Below are 19,210 nucleotides of genomic sequence, written 5' to 3'. Positions count from 1 at the left end.
TGTGCGGGGTAGTCTTGATGTTGTTCGAGTCCTGTACTATTATGTTGCTTTCGTTCATGATACTTGAAAGATGGAAACAGCACTTTGTGTAGAAGCTTCTCGTCTTCCGCGATCTTTTGATATTTCTGCTTTATGTCAGCACTAGCAGTGTTCCATAAGGCGCCGAGGAGTTTGGATATCTCTTGGTTGCTATACTCTGGGAAAAGACTATGCACTTTTTTTCGCATGACACTTGCGTATACAAAAAACGCGTTTGCTGGGCGTCGTATTCTTTCTGATGAAGTATCCCGTGCATCACTAGCAGGTCTTCCTCGCGGATCCATAAATTTGCTTTCTTGTTGTTGCTCCAGGAAAGTTTCTGTTGCATGTAGCAAATTTTGTCTTGGTATTTTCTCGTCTCCAGTGCTAGTCTTAATGTATTCTTGATTCTCTTTGATCATGGTGATAAAATCCTTGGCTTTGATGTAGATCTCGTTAAGTAGAATCAATATATACGTGTGATTGCCGTCTCGGGCTACCGCTATTTGATAGGCAATTCGCCGTGGAGATAGAGGTCTTGGCTGTATTGCTATGGGCCGTTGATTAATACGGCAACCTTTTAAATAGCATTTGCTACGCTTAGTTCTCGGCATGCCTTTTAAAGAAAAGCAAAGAGAATGAGCTCTTTGGTCGCAAGAGGTGTATTATAGGGGGTCCAAATACCATTATTGGTTGGGCGATCATTTGTTGGAAAGCAAACCGTTCATTGTTCTGCATTAATTCATTGTTCTTTTTATAATTAGTTAGTATTCCTCTCTTTAAGTACAAGGAGAAAGTCATCATGCTGCCGCATAATCAATCGAACTGGAATCTTGACACCGACAAGAGCTACACAGGATTACTCAATTAAGACGATAAATTAAAAGTGTCAACAGGGGAGCAACTGCTCAAGGTCGAGCGTGCTGTCAGCCAGCTTCACATCGAAAATTGGCCTGTAATAGTACACGCACAAGCGAATCACGAAGACGTGGAAAGACACGAATCACTCCTTGCAGACTTCGTCAAAGGAGGTACTACACATGCAATTAAGAACAAAGGTTTGGAGATTTGGACGGCAACCCCTACTGCGTTACCCACGCTGTGATGCTTGAGAAACTCGCAGTGCATTGCATTGAACTTCTGCATACCAAGAAAGGTCGTAGTAGCAACTCGGCTTTTTTCTCGTTTGGATAATGTGTGCTGAACACTCTGAAAACCAGCTACTATATCTAGCACCAGCTTACTGGGCTGCTAACAAGCGAATCACGAGACACGAATCACTCCTTGCAGACTAAGTCAAAGGAGGTACTACACATGCGATTAAGAACAAAGATTTGGAGATTTGGACGGCAACCCCTACTGCGTTACCCACGCTGTGATGCTTGGGAGACCAGCAGTGCATTGCACTGAACTTCTGTATACCGAGAAAGTCCGTAGTGGGAATGCTCGGCTTTTGTCTCGTTTGGCCAACGTGTGCTGAAATTCTGGAAACCAGCTACAAAATTTCGTGCCAACTTACTGGAATCCTATCTGGGGCGCAAAAGATCTTTATCGAAAATGTCGAGAAACTTCAACTCTCCAACCGTAACAATATGAAAATGGTAAAGTCGCTGGTTGTCTGAGACAGCTGGATGCATGACTGGAAATGTCTCCCGTGACCTCGAGACAAAGAGCACCGCCCCATTCTATTGTTCTGACGACGCCGCGGACATGGTGTCCTTGGTAACTATTGCCAACGTTATCAAGGAAGATAAGATATTGGAAGAGCGCAACAGCAGGGTCACTGGCTGCCAGCGAAAAGACTACACGAGGACCGCTGATTGTGGTAGACGACAACGATGCCATGGTCCAACGAGTATCCAAACTTATTTCGTAGACGCTCACGGATGATGGTGTTAAAGGCAGTGGAAAGGACCGTTGGCAGAGGAAGAACAAGTCATGGGATGCTATTGGAAGTCTCAACGAGAAGCTAGAGTTCTTAGATCTATAACTGAACAATATAGACATGCATTCAAGAAAATATGCTTATTTTATTGCACGATCCATATCTACTTTTAATTTAGGGCATATTGATGTTCTTGTGAGGGAGGCGTCTTCTCCAATCTAGAATTTATTGTTATCATACAGCCGTCAACGTCGCCAAATAATGCATTGATGGTTGCTTCGTCCAAACATTCTGTGGGAGGAGTAACAAGGTTAAATTGAGGATCTTCGGTAGCGATTTTCGCAATCTTCACTTGGTCTTGCTTGTTGCTGCCAATCGAATCAGTTTTATGCTTTCTTTTAGTTATCGGGCAGTACTTGTAGCCAGGATGAGCCCGAGAATGACGAAGCTTTTCCTCTTCAGCCAAGCGCTCATAGTAGCAGCGGACCTCTTCTTCTTCGCCCTTCCACAATGCTGCTGCAAGCTTGGAAATTTCTTTGTCGTGTATCCTCAATTTTGACGTGGATAATTTCTGCCGCAACGCTTTACGGTACAACATGAAGCTATTCAACGGCCTTGGAGGATGCTTTCGTATTCCATCCGTCGTTTGTAGTTGTTGCGACTCTGGTGGTTTAGGAGCGGATGTAGTCGGTTTCTTGTATGTAGTCTTGAATTCATTGATTAAAGTAAAAACTTGCATGAAATCGAAAATATCAAACGGGAGACAAAAGAGGTGGAAATCTCCCTTGCTTGATTGGCTATTTAGAATTTTTCGAGAACAATGAAATCGGTTGAGATACCTTCACCATGTTCATAGTGCAAGAGCACGCGTACATTAAGCATTACTAGTGTATATATGTGAATACAGTATGACCTAGCTTTTGCGATAGATTACTATTTCCCAAGGCATTATAACTAGGTTCTGGATCTGCCTGGTTTTCAGACACATAAGAAGTACCATCTGAGTTAGAATAGACGTCACCGCTGTTCTCGTCGTGAATTTGGGACAAACAATCATTGAAAGCCTCCACTTTACACTTGCCAAAAGGTGAGCAGCACTGTCTAGAATGCAAATTGTGTATCCTGGTACTAAAGATCGTCCTGAACCGATTATACTCGACATTATTCTTGATATCTTTACAACGTTGATACATCTCGATTTTTGATTTCTTGCTACTATTATTCACTACCATCGCCATCCCCCGTTCAGTACAGAGAGAGGAAGAGCATGTCCGTTCAGAACACAGAGACGCCATTCCCGGTTATTGACGCCGATCCTCACTTCAACCGTGTCTTGCGGTACTTCCGTCCTAGCGACTATGCAGCATTTGCCGGCCTGACTGTCGCTGCTCCTGCCGGTTTCTTAGCCTGGCGTAAGTGTCAACACAGCATGTGCTTGTATATCCACCTTTTTGCTGAAGAAAAACGCGCAAATCCTCTTTAGAAAAACTGAACCCTGTTGGTGGTTCTGGACGCAATGTACGCACCCAGCTTGGTATCATGACCGTTCTCGGTGCATTTGGCGGTTTCTTGTACGCGTATCAACAGAGCAGCTGTAAGTTGTTGTCTACTAGGTTTTATTGTATGCAGACGAATGTGTTACTTATGTGGCAACACTCCTGCCCACAGTGCGATTCATGGGCTGGAAGGAAAACGCTGCTGAAGTGGAAAAGGATTTCAAGGAATTGAGCCAGCGTGCCAAGGAAGGCAAGCCATTGTACGGTGAAAGCATGCTTCCTCAATACATCCAGGACTCCCTTGCACGATACTCAAAGAACGCTGCTCTCGTCTTTGGTGAGTCAAAACAATTTCCAAGAGGAAGGTGTAAGTTCTAACGTTATGCTATTTAGATTCCATTCCTTTCTTCAACTTTGTCAACCATCAAAACCACGGTGTCGACACCTCTAAATACTACGAAGGCGCCTCCAAAGCAGAATAAAAGAAGCAATGCTTTTCTAGATTCGGTTTATACACAGAGAAAGAGATGTGACATGCAATCTTTATGCAAATGCGTAGATAAATAAGGAGAATGACATGAGATTAAACTAAGTACAAGGATGCTGTTTTTCTTCTCCACCTTTACACTGCAGAGACCAGCTTTTGCAATGTTAGAGTGTCTGAAGAAGAGGAAGTGGTAGTGGTAAGTTGTCTATGTGATTGGTGGATAAGCTACGAAATGTGTCTGGACAGCTGCGTGGTTCATATCCCATCGTTTCATCTCCAATTCATGTTTAGCATCGCGCAGCTCTTGCTCTAATTGATGCCGTCGCTCTATTTCCTTGTCCAGTTCCTGCTGGTGCTCGGACTTTACAGTCGCCATTAGCTGCCGGAACTCCTTGCGAAGTGTCATTGTCTGGCCATCCTTGCCGATATCCGCACGAATGCGGTAATCTGCCAGTTGCTTGTCGAGCAATTGACGCTCTTTGGACAGCGTAGTGATTTGTTCTTCGTACTTTTTGCGTTCATGATTAAAGTCTGTGATGTTACGTGTAAGGCGATCATACTCCTTCAGGATAGAACCGAGTTCAGCTTCAACGCTGGCGGATTGAAGCATCCACGCTGCTTCTCTCCGAGTATATTCTTCTTGGGCAGCCTGGAAAGCAGCTTGAAGTTGTTCGGTATCCTTGCTTTTGGACTCTGCCTTCTCAAGTTCGGCTATCCGTGCTTCACATGTTTGCAGCTCGCGCTCCAGCTGGTTGTTTCTTTCGACAAGTTGCTGGACGGTGTTATCTGTGGATAATCGTTGAATTTCTTCTTGCATGACTGCCAGTTTCGAGTCTCTGTGTTGCAACTGCCGTTCGAGATCTTTGGTTCGCTGTAAAAGCTCTGCCTCTCTGGTACTCTCAGCTTTCTTTAATTCACCAATCTGCGTATCCATTGCATGCAGCTGCGACTCTAGCTGTCTATTTCGATCCATCATTTCTTGCAATACATTCTCGGCTGCAGCTTCAGACGGGATGGATCGTCTAAGGACGTTAGATAGCCAGACATGGACGGGTGGATATTGCTGTTGCTGCTGCCTCTGCTGCGACTGGGTCGGCACGGGAGTCGTACCCTCGGCACGGCGCTGCATCGATACATGTCGGTCGATTATTTCCAGGGCGGCGTACAGGTGCGACGTTGCAGTGTCGTGAGCGGGCAAGTATGTGAATGAGGAATTGTCAAAGCTGGTGACGCTCGTTCGCACAGACTTTGGAAACAGCACTGATTCATCCGATAAGCTATCATCGTCGCTCACGTTGCCACTGCCAACTCTTGGTGGTGTGAGTTTCTTGACGATGGCGTCAACTCTTGCTACAATGGGATCCAAGGACGGTATTATCGTTTGATGCATTGCAGGTTCGGTAGTAATATTTCCGGTGGTCCCAGTCTGCACGGCGGTAGCCAGAGTACCCGCGAGATGCTTCAAATATTTCGACTGCGTGTCTTGGGCATGCAACACTGCAGCGAATAATTCTTGCATGAGATCTCGCATGTTGTTCGCACGTGCTTGGATTTCAGATATCAAAGACCGATCATATTCGATTTTAAGCAGGGATGCTACAGATTGTTGCAAATCTTGCTCGAGTTCGATCCTCTTTTGAATATCCAAAAGCGTGGAGCGCGCGCGAATGTGTTTCTGGCCATTGCAGATGCGTGAGTTATGTACGTTCAAGAAGTACGGCATGCTACAATAAAACATATTACCTCACGCCATTTGTCTGCGTCGTTTGGTGGCAACGTCGGGAAATCCAGGGCAGCCAGCACTGCGTACGAAACATCCAACTGTTTTAACATTTCTTGACTGTCTGCTGTGCAATTGGTCGTTTCTTCTTCTTGAGGCTGAGCATAGAACTGTCCCCACGGCAAGGGCATACCAAACGCGGTCAAAATGGCTGGTTTTGGCGATCCAGGAGGTTCATCAGAAATAGTTCTCCCTAAACTACTAGCGGGTGCAGGGTTGGATGTTGCTGCTGCTACAGGGACGGAGTCTCGGATCATGGCTACCGACTGCGGTGCCGGTGGTGTTGCTAGTGCTGGTGGCGATAGCGATTCTGCAATGGATGTGGATGGTTCCACAGGCTCCAGAGACGTAGTAACTTTCTCGTTTTTAACAGTTTCATGCTTGACCTGCGCTTCCGTCCTCTCCTTGCTTTTCAAAATTTGCTTGGTTATTGATGATTCTTTGCTTACAGCTGCGCTTCCGGTTGATGATTCTGGCTTCCTTTGTTCTTTATTCTGCGTTGCAGGTTTCACTGTTTGAGATTTTCCTTTATCAGGTTCACTGGTGACATTCTGTGCGAACTTTTCATCTTTAGCCAGCTTTTCCTCTTCATGCTTCCTCTTCTCTGGCTTGTTCTTCTCTGCAGTTTCTCCAGCATCCTTATCCGTAATTTTTGTGGCAGCAACTGTCTTTTGCTCAGGTTCCTTTTGTTCCGTCGACGTTGTTATCGAAGCTGAAACTGAGGTTGAAGCTGGAGTTGGATCTGGAGCCGAAGCTGGAGCTGGAGCTGGAGATGAAGTTTCCACGGTATCCGCCTTTGTAGTTGACTCGTCGGACGACAAGGATTTCGCTTCGTTTTCTCTAGTAGATAGGCTGCTGGATGATGATTTTCGAGATACACTCTTTCTGTTGCCTTTGACACCAATTTTCTGCTCATCCTTCTTAACCACCACTGATGGCTTGTCCTGTTCGGTCGACTTTTTAACAAGGCTCCTCTTTTTGGTCGCATTGTTGGCCATATTTGCAGCGGCTTTCCAAGGATTGGCTGATACAGTGCTGGATGCTGCCATCTTTTGCACGGACGCCCGCACAGTTTTTCGATCACTTTGCGGTGGTTGCCATTGCTTGACTGTACGTTTTGGTGGTGGTGATGCTCCAGAAGGAGGTTTCGCATCAGCCTTGTTGGCAGCAGCGAAGAATGGATTGTCTTTGAGCTTGTAATTAATCGCTGGACGGGTCCCGTCTGGAGGCTAACGGCAACACGTCAAAAAAGGATACTCAAAAGTATTAAATTTATATAAAGTCTCACCGGACTCATGCTGTGTGTGGGGGAGCAGAAAGAGAAAGGAATCTTAAAGGGATCGCTTTTCGCACCACATTTTGTACTCTGCAGCGATGGCTTACCAAAAATGGGGTTACGGCATATGGGATTGCTAAAGGAATTCAAACCGATACAATGGGCTCATATCCTCTTCCAGCCTTTGTTACAGTTTTATGTAGACTCCTTTTCATGCGTTCAGGATAACGGAAGTCGAATAGACATGCAAGCATGGATTAAAACATGAAAAGGGGTGGACTATTTTACATATAAACTTTTTCCCTTCCGACGCTCAAGACGCGCGATGACCTCTCTTGTCAAATCTTGTGGAACCAAGCTTTGTCCAATGGAGCGAAAATTCATTTCAGTCCTCTCTCGAGGTCACGCCCAATTTGTTATTGTACAGCTGTAACACACCCTCCATCTCTGCCCGAAGAGTACCCTCTGGGTGTTCCACTAGCATTTGGTTCCTTGCAAGCTATAATATACATCGCATAAGCAGAAATTCGAAACCTAATTCCGTTCATCTACTTGCCTCAGGGGATATTTCCACCTTGGTCCATTCCCTTTGCACGTTGATATCAACTATGCCACCGTTGTCGTATATATGCACTTGAGCGTTTGGTGTCAGGGACTCCCAATCCGTCTTGATGTCTGCTGCATTTTCCACACGTGGGATCAAAACATGTTGCTTTGTTTGTATCGCAGACGATGTGGCGCGCATTGTCAACAATGATCTCACGTCTAATAAGCTGAGTCGTGCATCCCACGGTAGTTGTAAGATTTTCATTTTCATGCCCCGCGGCATACCGTGTGGAGTCATTTTAGACAGATCGGGTTCTAATTTCGGATACAGTGAGACTCTAGTAGTCGATGCTCCTCTTTTACCAGACTTACCTGTCAGTATGCATACATTCTCGGAATCAGTGCCCCAGTTCCTAAGAAATGTCCGCACTGCACCCTTGTCAAAGCATATGTGATCCGTTGTACAGACAATGCAAGGTTCTTCAATGGTGATTGCAGGAGCTCCTATTTTAGAGACCAGCTCTCCTGTCACAGTAAGCGCTCGTTTCTTTTGTAGTTCAACGGAATCAAGCGGCCAATTGGACAAGTAGAGCATTTCCTGTTTTTCAGATGTCATCCTACAACAGTACACTTTATTGAGTACATTGCAATCAAATTTAAATATCTATGTGTCAACATACCATTCACCGCAGATATTTGCATAATCCAAACTTTTCTTTGCGCTGTGACCAATGACATAGATGGGTATCTGACCAGGTGGAGGACCTAGTTCCATGTTATATATTGGCAAACTGCGGTGAAGCATTCCGATCAAATCGAAAGTGTTTCCGGCCATTGGTATAGGAAAAAGTACATTTCGTCTTTTCCGCAATGCCTGTGCTGCAAGTTGCTGCTGTTAGTTAAGAAATGCTTGCTTTCTGTGAGCCTATCAGCGCAGTGTACCTGTCTGAGCTAATGTGTTATCCCTCATGCGGCGATACATTTCTGCTGATTCGTTGAGATGATCGGTGCGTAGTCCACTCACGAGAACCACGTCTGCATCTTCCATGATACTTGTGTCAAGACTTGCAGGATGTCTGTCTGGAACATCGCTCGAGTGCGACATTAGCAGCAACTTTTGGAAGCTGCTTTCCAGTACCCAATTTACACTGCCGAGACTATATCCTGAGCTGCAGCCCACAAAGTCCATAGTACCTGCAACATTCTAGCGTCAAAGAAAAAGTTCCCATTCAATATTAGTTCCACCATTTCGCTGACGGCAGACATTTGTCTGCAAAAGAATTGTTCTCGCCCTCTTGCTTCATTTCATACCATTGTTTGTCCAAAGCGAACAGCCTCAATTTTCTTGACACATTCTTCCACTTGCTTTTGCGTATAAATCGGTCGCCATCCGTCAGTCTTGGAGACAAATGTAGACCAATGGACGCGACGCCACGGTGGGATATTTGATGCTCTTGGTTGATACAATTCTACCAATTCTTCCATTCGTTGCCGTCCAAACTCAATAACGGGTTCTGTTGCGACTATCCTGCCTTTATATCCAAGCACTTCAGTCAAGTAAGGAAGCCCGAGCATCATGTCGCTATTAGATATCAGGACTAGATCGATCGTCCGTACGTCAACAAGAGATATATTCGCTGTCCTAAACACAGTCTGTTCCGGACAGTCTTCAAGATATGGCAATGAAGCGTCCACATCGGCAGCAAGTTTGGTGTCATATTCTTCCTCCGGATCCCGGTGCTGCCGAATGCCTGGTAAAGTACAAAGTCCAAGGATTTCAAGAGGAAAGTTAAAAAGAATATTGGTCCTGTTCCAGTTGATTAGGAACGTGTTTGCTGGTGAATCCGGGTAATCAAGGCATTGGAATTTCATTATAAATGCTCCCAGGAGAGAAAAACGACTGCTGGGTGAAGGAACGCATGAATTATTGCATTTTCGATCCCGCATCAGAACCTTGAATTGGGTCGGGTGGCTTTCAACTGGAAGAAATCGACCTGCTCAAGGAACCGACACTTTTTCATTCACTTGAAATAATCAGAAGCAACCATGTATTTGATGTACTACGTTAACGACCAGGGAAACCGCGTCTATACTTTGAAGGTAGATTTGCACTGCCAGGAATCGTTACAGTGAGAAAATGTCTGTTAACGATTGTCATTAGAAAACTGATCCCAAAGGTTTCCCTACGAAATCCGCACACCCTGCTCGATTCTCTCCAGACGACAAGTTCTCTCGCCAGCGTATTACAATTAAGAAGCGATACAAGGTTTTGCTGACCCAGCTTCCTGCCCGTCCTTTGTAAGGTGTCACACTACAACGCCGTTACGTATCCTTCTATTGTCAATTTTTTTTCCTTTGTAATTGCCTCTATCATGTACTATTTCATGTCTTACCATCAACAATGATTTCTTCAAAAGAATAAAAACTGCATCGTGTCGTTTTGCTTGCCGGTCAATAAGCATCATTCATATGTTTTTAAATGGTAGCCTGTTCCGTTCGAAGCTTTCTTTTCCGCCTAGTATAATGGCAAACTCGAAATACGAGTATGTTCGTCACTTTGAAACCGTAGACAAACTCCTGCCCAATACCTGGCTAGTTGTACGGATCGACGGCCGAGGTTTCCACAGGTAACGCATACACTGACTAGTATGGCTACTGATCTGATCTAAACTACGATGCAGATTTTCGCAAGAACACAATTTTGCCAAACCCAATGATCGCCGCGCGATCGATCTCATGAATCGCTGCGCCGTTGAGGTCATGCGAGATATTAAAGACATAACAATGGCATATGGACAAAGCGACGAATATAGGTAACATGGATTTGATCCGCAAGACATGATATTTATATCTAAGATACGTGCATTAGCTTTGTTCTTCCCAAATCGTGTAACCTGTACTCACGAAGGGCAAGGTAAACTCATAGAGAAAATTATACGGGAGTATTATGCTTACAAGTTGTAACTAGCAAAATATCGTCAACAATTGTCAGCTTATTTGCATCAAATTACGTGATGCGATGGAGCGAATATTTCAAAGACACACCGCTACGATACCCTCCGTGCTTTGATTCGCGTGTCGTATGCTATCCGTCCGACCAGAACCTTCGTGATTACCTAAGCTGGCGCCAGGCAGACTGTAAGCTACTGCGACAACAATGCTGTTTTTGCGCAAAAGATGACTAACACCGAGCGTATGTTTCTGCCAGGTCATATTAACAACCTATATAACACTACATTTTGGGCCATTGTCCATTCGGGAAAGACAGAAACAGAAGCTGAAGAGCAATTACGGGTAAGTATATACACATATCTCCTATCAGCGACTCATACTTATCACTGGTATTTAGGGCACGTTTTCAAAGGACAAGCATGAGATTTTGTTCACACAGCACAATATCAATTACAACAACATCGAGCCCATATTTAAAAAAGGATCCTTCGTGGTCAGGCGAAAGGTACGAGGAAGACGATCGGAAAGTTATTTCGTTTAAGTAAATGCGTACGCTTACCGTGTATTTTCTGCAGACACCAGTTACCTCGGTATCTCCGCGCACAGGCGAGACGGTGACGAGAGAGAAACTCGTGCCTACACCGCTATTTATTGATATCATTGGACCTTCATTCTGGGAAGAGAATCCACATCTTTTAGAATAGACAAGGGGGCCAAGGCCGGAAGCGCATGTATTTATTTGTTGTATTAAAAATTCCTGCATTCCTCAGCCCTGTTTCTTTCTTGTTCTCTCTTTCTATCCTAATATGCGTTACACATCCGTGCTGCTGTTTGCTCTGGCGCAAACTGCGCTCTCTGCCCCACTCGGTACAGGATTCAGACCTGAAGCGATATGCCAAAACATTGGGGATGACTCTAGTAGCAGCGGCTACGTCGTACCAGTGCAGCGATTACAAGGCCACTACATGGCGCCTGGATTCCGACCTCTCACAGACGGATCTATGCCCCTTTCAAAAGTTGATGCACACTTTAGAATGCCTGATAACGGCAAGGAGGCTCTAAACGACCAAGATCCAATGATAAAGATGATGATGTCGAGTGCTTCGCTCTCGGCTTCTGCGTCAGCTCCAGTACCGTCTGCATCGGCATCCCTTGCTGTGGCCGGACAAAGATTCATTGGCATGGAAGACACGGGCGATATGAAAATGATGGTACGACCGATTACTGCGTCACCCAAGGCAGCATCCACTCCACGGTTGCAACATTTAAAGTACAATGCAGGCTGCTAATATAGCTTTAATGCGTTAACATAATTTGTACAAGAATTGGAATATGCAACTACAACGACAACAACAACGGAAATACAGAAAAAAAGAAACATATAAAGCAAAGAAGCATGTGTGTAGCAGGAATAACAGAGTAGGGTGATATCATGTGTGTACGCGTGTGTGTGTGTGTATGCGGATAGAACGGATCGAAGGAGAACGATATAGGAGGACGGCGGCAGAGACCTAGACGAGGAGAGAGAGAAAGGATATGTGTGTGCTTTCGTGTCTGCGTGTAATGTATGGATTGTATGAACAGCTGGCTTAGAGCATAAAGCCTTGGCTTGCCGCCCAGGGAACTGCCAAGCTCGTAAGCATTTGTGCAACGTCGTTGGGAATATCACAGAAGAGCATTCTCTGAAGAACCAACTGCTTTCTGCTTTCCCAAGTTCTTCCAAGTATATCTGCTTCCTGATGTACCATATCTGGCTCGCTGAATTCCATCGCAAACCGTTCGTAATACAGTGTCATTTCTGGTGTTGGTTCTCCATCCATCGTGAGGCATTCAGCCATTGATCTGAAAGTGACGGGTACGTGTGGTGCAAATGGGAACAGACCTGTGCGTGTCTCGTTCGGGCGGATAGGCATCTGCTTGACACATTCCAATAAGAACAGTGTCTGTGCCCACAAAGGAATGTGGCCCCGGACCAGCACATCGCTTGCTCTGCCAAACACATCGGTGTAACGCGCGCCAAAAGTATAGCAATATGGAACGAAGCTTGAGTTGCCAGGATCACTGACGGGTGTCAATGGCATTTGAAGAACATCCTTTACAGTGTTAATGCCTAAAGAATTGTGTGGAGTTAAAAACGTACGAAAGGATGTGAATATCAAGTGAACTTGATCAATTACCTGAATCGTGGTATTCTTCAGGTAGTGACAGGGAAGGTAAATCGAGTGAAGCCAATTTTGGCGTGGAAGGCTGCCACTTGCTGTGGATAAACACTCCATTTCCAAGACGTGTGACAGATGATCGGTCAATCTGAGTATGGGTACAATGAAGCATACGCAGTACGAGGTTCTCGGAGCGCAGTCGTCGATAGACAGTGATATCGCCGACAAGATCAGAGTTGAAATGGTGGAGTGCCTTATCAGCCAGCAGGCGCTCAAGAACAGGAGGCAGAGTCTTCATTTCCTTGGCAATGTATGAAACAGGAGATGGGACAAAGACGCCGGTTGTATTGTATATGCTTTGCCTGATCTTGGTCAGAGCCTTGGCCCAGTCTTGGTTTTTCACATCGTATTCTTGAGCTAAGAGAGTCGAGTTCGGTATCGCACTCTCATACAGGTACTGGTCCACGGTGTTTGGCTGGTAGATATCTTCGTTGCTGAAAGGCTCGATAGGTGGAATAGCATACCATTGCGGAGATGCACCCATCATGGTCGGAAAAAGTTGGATAGCAAAAGACAAAGAGAAGTAAAGATAGCGAGGTCAAAGCTCTTTTTGTTCTCTTGACAGGTTTATAATACTCGAGGTCCCCCGGAGATGACAAATGCATCGACTGGGCTGGATCGGAGCGAATTTGACTCACCCTTCTTGATCCGCATCACTTTGATCTCCTTTTGCCTTCCACTCTATATCAACTTGTCGCACACTACTCATCTAAACGTACCAGCCCATTGTATGTGTATTGCTACACGCTGCTGCAAAGTATCTCGTCTTATTTCATAATGATAAGCTGTCGGCGCTGGCTCCGAAGGGTCGTGCGGATTTTCGGCCGAGCGACAATCTGATCCAGACGGCGTGATACCAAAATTTTACCCTTCCCAAAGTTGGATCTGCCACGTCATGCTGCGAATTGAAACGCGACAAAACATTGTCATGCGCGTACAAGGCTTGGTTCTCCTGCTGAGCATTTGATTTGAGTCAGTTTTGATTCCATGCGTCTTATCAGATTCAATTGGAAAATGCATACATCTTTTTTATGATGAACAGTAAAATCAAATCACAGCGAGTGAGTAGTTAGAGAACAGATCGGAGTCATCACCTTGATTTGTTTGTTGCATCCAAGTGTCCAAGTGATAGGATGAAATGAAATGACCATATTTTGTGATCCCTATTGCTAAGGAAATGCTTGTGCATAATATCTGGACTCTTCCTCCAATCCCAGCTACACGTTCATTTAACGTTCGCTTTAGGTAAAATGCGGGCGAAAACGGTCAGATAGAGTTTCCGCTGAGTGGCGCTGATGCACGGATACTGCCATGTGGCGCATCATTTGCGTTACAGTGCGCTTACTAATTCAATAGGTTTGTGTGTGCCTGCCAAACCTCTGCTTACGACGCCTACCATTACAAATCACATAGGCTCTTGTCACCATTTGCATTACTTTCGTGGGGTTACACGCGTCTGGAAAAACATATTTGCGCTTGGATGTATGGCTAATCTATTGGACTGGGCATAGTTCTTGTCTTTACCGGAAATACTATCCCTTTTTGCTGTCCATCGCAGTAATTCATGTGTACCTCATCCTTGGAAGTTGTAGTTGACCTGTTGACCTGCTGCTGTGTGACTGGACGGGGCTGCTTAGTAATGACTCGTTGTAGACATGCGTTGTTGTAACATTTCAACAATATCACATCATCTGGATTGCAAACAACAGAGAGTCTATATATGGAGTGTCAAAATACCTCAATGTATGTACGTATGTATGAATGCATTCATATCTGCATTAGATATCGTCTCACATCATCTGAACCTACACAGATGTTAGAGCTCGTGGCAGTATCGCTTGAACACGCGATCTGTATGCTCAGGGCCTTCTTTACTTCAGATCAACAATGACTATCCAGCAGTGCCGTGTCCATAACAACGAGGATTTGTTCAATAACGCGATAACTGAGTCCTTCCAACCTTGACAGTGTATCAATGATGATTGGAAGCAGAGACGTGTGCTGTAAACTCAAATCTCAGCCAAAGCCGTCAAGGGCCTTTCTCCGTTTCCCGAAAAAATAAGAACAGACGACTATGAATAGAATCATTCGACTGACACCCACTTTACTGCGCGCTCGTCGCATACACGCAACCAGATTCCAGCCTCGATCAAATCCGCTTCCGCTGCTTCGTCGCCCATTGACTTGCACAGCACATCTATTAGCAAAAACACCCAAGGTTGAGGACGATCTGGAAGAGATCGATCCTAAAGAATATCCAGAACTGTATCCCGAAGAACCAGTTGACACGGAATGGTTCGTCGAGCAAGACGAAAAAGACTTTGTTCCTCTGTGGCAGCGGCGAGCGCTAGGCGATCAGTTGAAGGAACGTTGGGCGCTTTCTAAAGTGTCTCAAAAATTAATGGAAAGCGGTGCGTTGTCACCAGAAACACTCAGAGATCTGCTCGTGGAAAGCAAGATGGATAACGTACAAGTATTGGACGTCCGTGATAGATGTGACTGGACAGATTATATGATCATCGCAGATAGTGACAATGGTGAACGGTTTTTGCACAATGTCGCAGATCAAGTCGGACAAGTGGTAAGATTGCAGAAGATATTGATATATCTTGTATCAGATTATTTATTGCGTACACACACGCAGGTACGAAAAGCAATTAGAGAGCACAACGAGGATCTGCCGTTACCACACGTTGAAGGACGGGACAGCGATTCTGGCTGGCTATTAATTGATCTCGGTCGATGTGTTGTGCATCTATTCACGCCGCAAATGCGCCAATTATACGATTTGGAGGGTTTATGGACAAAGGATTTTATCCTTGAAGAAGAGGAACAAAAGAACAAGAGTGCATAGATACCATATAATTCTCATTTGTAAAGTAAATAAACTGCTGCGTTGCACTGCAGCATTGAAGAGCTATCTTTTGAGTAATTGTATTGTTACGTATACATCTGCTTGGTCAATGATAGCAACGCATTCTGGACTTTGGAGATTGTTATATAAGCTATGTCCAGACGCTGCAATCACCCGTAAGTAGCCGAAAGGGTCCCAGTATTGCACGGCTGAGCAGGAGGGAAAAACGCATCCCCGCAAAAAATTTTTGGGTGTGTTTCCGACAACTACCGGAGAAAGAGGTGAGGAGGGGGGAGGTGCACTTTTAAGTATCAGATAAAAACAGGCTTATCGCTAACAAAGATGATCGACAAACGATGGTATTGTCATGAGCATATCATTATTATTGCTGTATGAGTTTATGCAAATCATTATGGTAAGGAAAAGAAGAAAAAAAAAAGAAGAGCAAGAGTTTACAAACGAAAAAGAAACAGTCGGAGAGAGGTGGGGTGGATATACAAGAGAGCGAGAGTGAGGGCGAAGAGCAAGACAGACTAAGGTCGGAGGTGGGGGATATGGTGCAAATGCTAATTCTTGTGTAATGATTGTTGTGGTACTATTAGTGAGATGGAGATGTAGATGACGCCAAGGAGAGTAAAGACCGCGCAATCTCATGCTCTTGAGGCGAAGGGCATATTGGGCATTGCGTGCACGAAGCAGGATCTGCCAAAGCAGCATCGATTCTCGACAAGGCAGAGGCTGTTTCGGCAAGAAGTCCCGATAAATGAGTTAGCTTACTCTGAAGTTCTTGTCGGGTTTCTCGGAGTGCTGGTACGCTATTTTTACACACGTGTGTGTTTTGAAGGAGGCTTTTCAGAGGCGGGAGAGGCTGTAACTCCAATCGATCAGGAACTTGGATAGGCGGTAGAACAACACCGGGGGGAGAGTTAGGTGCATCAACAGTGCTGATGCTTGTGGAATCCTCTTCATCTGTGTGCGATAAGGCCGGCGATGGGGCGGATGATTTCACCCTCTTATTCCGTCGTTGTTGCGTCGGTTGTTTATCAGATCCACTTCGTTTTCTACGCTTGATAACACTGCGCATCATCGCAGCCGGTCGATGGACGTGATGTAGTTTATAGTACAAGCCGCAGGCGTTGCAGATAGTCTTGCCGCTCGCATCACGGCGCCACAGGGGAGTCGTCGTTGTCAAACAGTTGGCACAAACCAGGTCTGGCTGCGACTTCTTATCATCAACACGGACTAGATTGCGGGTGCAATGTCGGCAGGCATTATCGCCTTCTTCGAGTGGGGATTTGCATTGCGCGCAGGTCCTCGCGTGTGCCATGTTTGAGACGAAAAGAGTGGGAAAGGAAAAGAAAAAGAGATAAAGAAGAGAAAAAAGCGTGGTGTCCAATCAATAAATCGGCCAATGAAAAACCATCATCAGACACTTTTCTCACGGCCCCCAGGCGGCCTAGGAGTCTACTTGGAAAACGGGGGGAGATCCGAATTTTGAAGCAGCAACCTTGATTGAGGTCTTGAAAGCGATACATGACAGCATACCACGATAACGAGTGGCCATGAATACGAATGCTCAGTGCGCTTATTTTTAGGAGGTAACTCTTTGCAGGTGCCCCTCTTACAATTCGCGAATCTTGCTTTGAATTGTGGACTGATAAGAGGCAAGAAAAACTCATGACACGCGCCTGTTAAATTGTTTGATCATGTATAGACGCAATCTCTGCAGAGCTACTGGATCTCATTCCTTTCCTCTTGATAATAATGTTTAAAATGGCAACAAACACACAATACATTGCGTTGTCCTCAAAGCTTTAACTTCATATCAGCAGCCAATAACGATGGATGAAAAGATTTTATCTCTTGCGGATCTTGAAAGATTTGTAACATACGCATCTGTGTAGAACTGGGTAGAAACATCGGTGAGGAGCCGACCCACCACTTGATGTGTAACATAATCAGTCACTTAAACGAGATAAGCGCAAGAAGACGACGATATCCAATGCATCATGCACTGAGCATGCTGATAAAGAGAAGAGGAGTGCGACCTCACTTTGGTTTTAGGTTTGCATTTCCCCGTCAGATTGAACTAAAAAGGGGAATTGAGAGGTGTCCATTGGTTGCTTTCTGCCTTGTTTTGCTCGAACGATTTCATCGTTACCGTTTTTCCTTGCACGAGCATTCTTTTGTGTCCCATTCTTGACTTGCTCTCCGAAAGGAACGAATCTATTTTCAATCGGGTTGCTTCCTTTCTTTAAGGTGCATGCTATACTTCTGATTTCCCTATATCTTCATGTAGTTTTGGTGCAGACTTTATCAATTATCACGCACCAAGGATAATCAAATTCAAAATTGGAAACAAAGAAAAGCCCGTCGAGATGCATTTCTCTTTCGTATTTGTATTCACATTGCAAAAACTACGCAGACGCTGTACGTAGATACATCCCGTCATTAGCAATGCTAACTATGAGTTCTCACAAACAGCAAACAGCAGGCATCGTAGTTGTAGATACAAGCGTTAAACCTCAATTTTTTGGATGACTCGTTATCTGCAAGAGGATCCCATCGGCTCACGTGTTCGAGAATATTTATGCATCCTCACGAGATCAAAGATTTCCGTTGTCGCACAACAACATTTTGATGCCACCAGCGAGCTGCATTCGTACAATGTTTGACCTTGGCTGATTTCTATCATAGCTAGCTAGCATATCCATGGTGCTTTGCGTTTCGGTACTACTCCAGAATGCGGCCAGTCTCGTGCCTTGTATCGACCATATTGGTTCTTTTCAAGTCGGGATATGGAGGATATCCCAAGTAATGTTCGCCATGATCAGACAAGAAAACATTGGTAACTAGATACGGGCCTGTTGATCCACAGGCAAGTGAAATAACCATTGCCATGTATCTACCAGGAAAATTATTGATTCCTAGTCCCATAATAAAAGCAGTACTCTTCGTTAATATAACGCATCTCGTGAGCAATTGAATGGTATTCTTTGAAGAGAGCCAACTCACGATGTATATCTGGGTACATAAACTGTGTATACACTCTTTCCATAAATTAAATTCGTCATCCCAATGAAAACCTATTTCGCATTCTCCCAAGTGTGGATGTCGCATCTTCCAGGAGTATATAACGCATGTAAACATTTTTAGCCCAACTTTCCTCCTTCCTGCCACATCGTACGGTTGAAATTTCAGATTACAAGATGAGCATCCAGTTTTTTTATGAAGATGGGGAAGGCAATGCTGTCGACGAATACGGCTGACCTGAGCCCATGGACTACGTCGTCGACGAAGAGCAGTATGCTCTTGAAACGCTAAGTTCATACACGCAGTATTTGCGTAATCGAACTCGCGAGAGCGATGGCCGATCAGACGCCATGGAGACTGATGACGTAAAAAAGGATGTGGACGTTCGCATGAGAGAAGCGTCGATCAAGCGAGTGTACACGCTCTACACGGATCAGGACAAAGTCAGATTCTTCAAACTGATGTTTGAGAAAGTTCTGAGTGCCTCAGCTGCCGCAAAACAGTTAGGTATCCATGTCCGTACAGCTCAAAGATGGGCCAAACAGTATGAGGTGAATCCGGATAGCATATTCGCGAAGCGTAAGAAGAATGGTCGTCCGCGTATCCTTGGTGAAGAGCATAAGAAGGTCATTCTAGAGTACGTCGATGAGAACCCTTCGGTTGA

General features: G+C 45.0%; 11 protein-coding genes across 11 annotated transcripts in view; 6 read left to right on the top strand and 5 right to left on the bottom strand.

Annotated features, from left to right (window-relative positions):
* Window positions 1-2,642, bottom strand: part of VTP01DRAFT_110 (uncharacterized protein) — a gene marked incomplete at both ends in the record, with an annotated part of 3,429 nt that extends 787 nt beyond the window's left edge. The window contains 5 exons of the mRNA XM_069379413.1: window positions 38-595; window positions 1,113-1,269; window positions 1,331-1,513; window positions 1,588-1,964; window positions 2,144-2,642. Of these exons, the coding sequence (XP_069244530.1) occupies window positions 38-595; window positions 1,113-1,269; window positions 1,331-1,513; window positions 1,588-1,964; window positions 2,144-2,642 (1,774 nt within the window). The remainder of the gene's footprint in view (window positions 1-37; window positions 596-1,112; window positions 1,270-1,330; window positions 1,514-1,587; window positions 1,965-2,143) is intronic.
* A 528-nt stretch (window positions 2,643-3,170) lies between these two features.
* VTP01DRAFT_109 (uncharacterized protein) lies at window positions 3,171-3,881 on the top strand (the record flags this gene model as incomplete). Its single annotated transcript, XM_069379312.1, has 4 exons — window positions 3,171-3,315; window positions 3,387-3,497; window positions 3,572-3,736; window positions 3,793-3,881. The coding sequence occupies 4 exons, from the start codon at window positions 3,171-3,173 to the stop codon at window positions 3,879-3,881; spliced, it is 510 nt and encodes a 169-aa protein (XP_069244529.1).
* Window positions 3,882-4,091: 210 nt separating this feature from the next.
* Window positions 4,092-6,963, bottom strand: VTP01DRAFT_108 (uncharacterized protein; the record flags this gene model as incomplete). The annotated part of the gene is made up of 3 exons (XM_069379201.1): window positions 4,092-5,561; window positions 5,630-6,895; window positions 6,955-6,963. The coding sequence occupies 3 exons, from the start codon at window positions 6,961-6,963 to the stop codon at window positions 4,092-4,094; spliced, it is 2,745 nt and encodes a 914-aa protein (XP_069244528.1).
* Window positions 6,964-7,327: 364 nt separating this feature from the next.
* On the bottom strand, window positions 7,328-9,360 carry VTP01DRAFT_107 (uncharacterized protein; the record flags this gene model as incomplete). Its single annotated transcript, XM_069379090.1, has 6 exons — window positions 7,328-7,441; window positions 7,499-7,803; window positions 7,861-8,105; window positions 8,169-8,367; window positions 8,431-8,692; window positions 8,800-9,360. The coding sequence occupies 6 exons, from the start codon at window positions 9,358-9,360 to the stop codon at window positions 7,328-7,330; spliced, it is 1,686 nt and encodes a 561-aa protein (XP_069244527.1).
* A 174-nt stretch (window positions 9,361-9,534) lies between these two features.
* VTP01DRAFT_106 (uncharacterized protein) lies at window positions 9,535-9,790 on the top strand (the record flags this gene model as incomplete). The annotated part of the gene is made up of 2 exons (XM_069378979.1): window positions 9,535-9,588; window positions 9,650-9,790. 2 exons carry the CDS (start codon window positions 9,535-9,537, stop codon window positions 9,788-9,790), a joined length of 195 nt encoding a protein of 64 aa, XP_069244526.1.
* Window positions 9,791-10,011: 221 nt separating this feature from the next.
* VTP01DRAFT_105 (uncharacterized protein) lies at window positions 10,012-11,144 on the top strand (the record flags this gene model as incomplete). The annotated part of the gene is made up of 7 exons (XM_069378868.1): window positions 10,012-10,115; window positions 10,170-10,301; window positions 10,358-10,402; window positions 10,457-10,626; window positions 10,697-10,782; window positions 10,838-10,945; window positions 11,016-11,144. 7 exons carry the CDS (start codon window positions 10,012-10,014, stop codon window positions 11,142-11,144), a joined length of 774 nt encoding a protein of 257 aa, XP_069244525.1.
* A 102-nt stretch (window positions 11,145-11,246) lies between these two features.
* VTP01DRAFT_104 (uncharacterized protein) lies at window positions 11,247-11,729 on the top strand (the record flags this gene model as incomplete). The annotated part of the gene is made up of 1 exon (XM_069378757.1): window positions 11,247-11,729. One exon carries the CDS (start codon window positions 11,247-11,249, stop codon window positions 11,727-11,729), a length of 483 nt encoding a protein of 160 aa, XP_069244524.1.
* A 300-nt stretch (window positions 11,730-12,029) lies between these two features.
* VTP01DRAFT_103 (uncharacterized protein) lies at window positions 12,030-13,146 on the bottom strand (the record flags this gene model as incomplete). Its single annotated transcript, XM_069378646.1, has 2 exons — window positions 12,030-12,550; window positions 12,618-13,146. 2 exons carry the CDS (start codon window positions 13,144-13,146, stop codon window positions 12,030-12,032), a joined length of 1,050 nt encoding a protein of 349 aa, XP_069244523.1.
* Window positions 13,147-14,733: 1,587 nt separating this feature from the next.
* On the top strand, window positions 14,734-15,513 carry VTP01DRAFT_102 (uncharacterized protein; the record flags this gene model as incomplete). The annotated part of the gene is made up of 2 exons (XM_069378535.1): window positions 14,734-15,240; window positions 15,304-15,513. The coding sequence occupies 2 exons, from the start codon at window positions 14,734-14,736 to the stop codon at window positions 15,511-15,513; spliced, it is 717 nt and encodes a 238-aa protein (XP_069244522.1).
* Window positions 15,514-16,111: 598 nt separating this feature from the next.
* On the bottom strand, window positions 16,112-16,840 carry VTP01DRAFT_101 (uncharacterized protein; the record flags this gene model as incomplete). The annotated part of the gene is made up of 1 exon (XM_069378424.1): window positions 16,112-16,840. The coding sequence occupies one exon, from the start codon at window positions 16,838-16,840 to the stop codon at window positions 16,112-16,114; it is 729 nt and encodes a 242-aa protein (XP_069244521.1).
* Window positions 16,841-18,791: 1,951 nt separating this feature from the next.
* Window positions 18,792-19,210, top strand: part of VTP01DRAFT_100 (uncharacterized protein) — a gene marked incomplete at both ends in the record, with an annotated part of 2,329 nt that continues 1,910 nt past the window's right edge. Inside the window, one exon of the mRNA XM_069378313.1 lies at window positions 18,792-19,183. Within this exon, the coding sequence (XP_069244520.1) occupies window positions 18,792-19,183 (392 nt within the window). The remainder of the gene's footprint in view (window positions 19,184-19,210) is intronic.

Source organism: Rhizomucor pusillus (assembly GCF_041956525.1).
Source record: "Rhizomucor pusillus strain CBS 183.67 unplaced genomic scaffold VTP01scaffold_1, whole genome shotgun sequence".
NCBI lineage: Eukaryota > Fungi > Mucoromycota > Mucoromycetes > Mucorales > Lichtheimiaceae > Rhizomucor > Rhizomucor pusillus.
The sequence above is the reverse complement of the archived record's forward strand: the minus strand, read 5'-3'. Positions and strand labels throughout refer to the sequence as shown.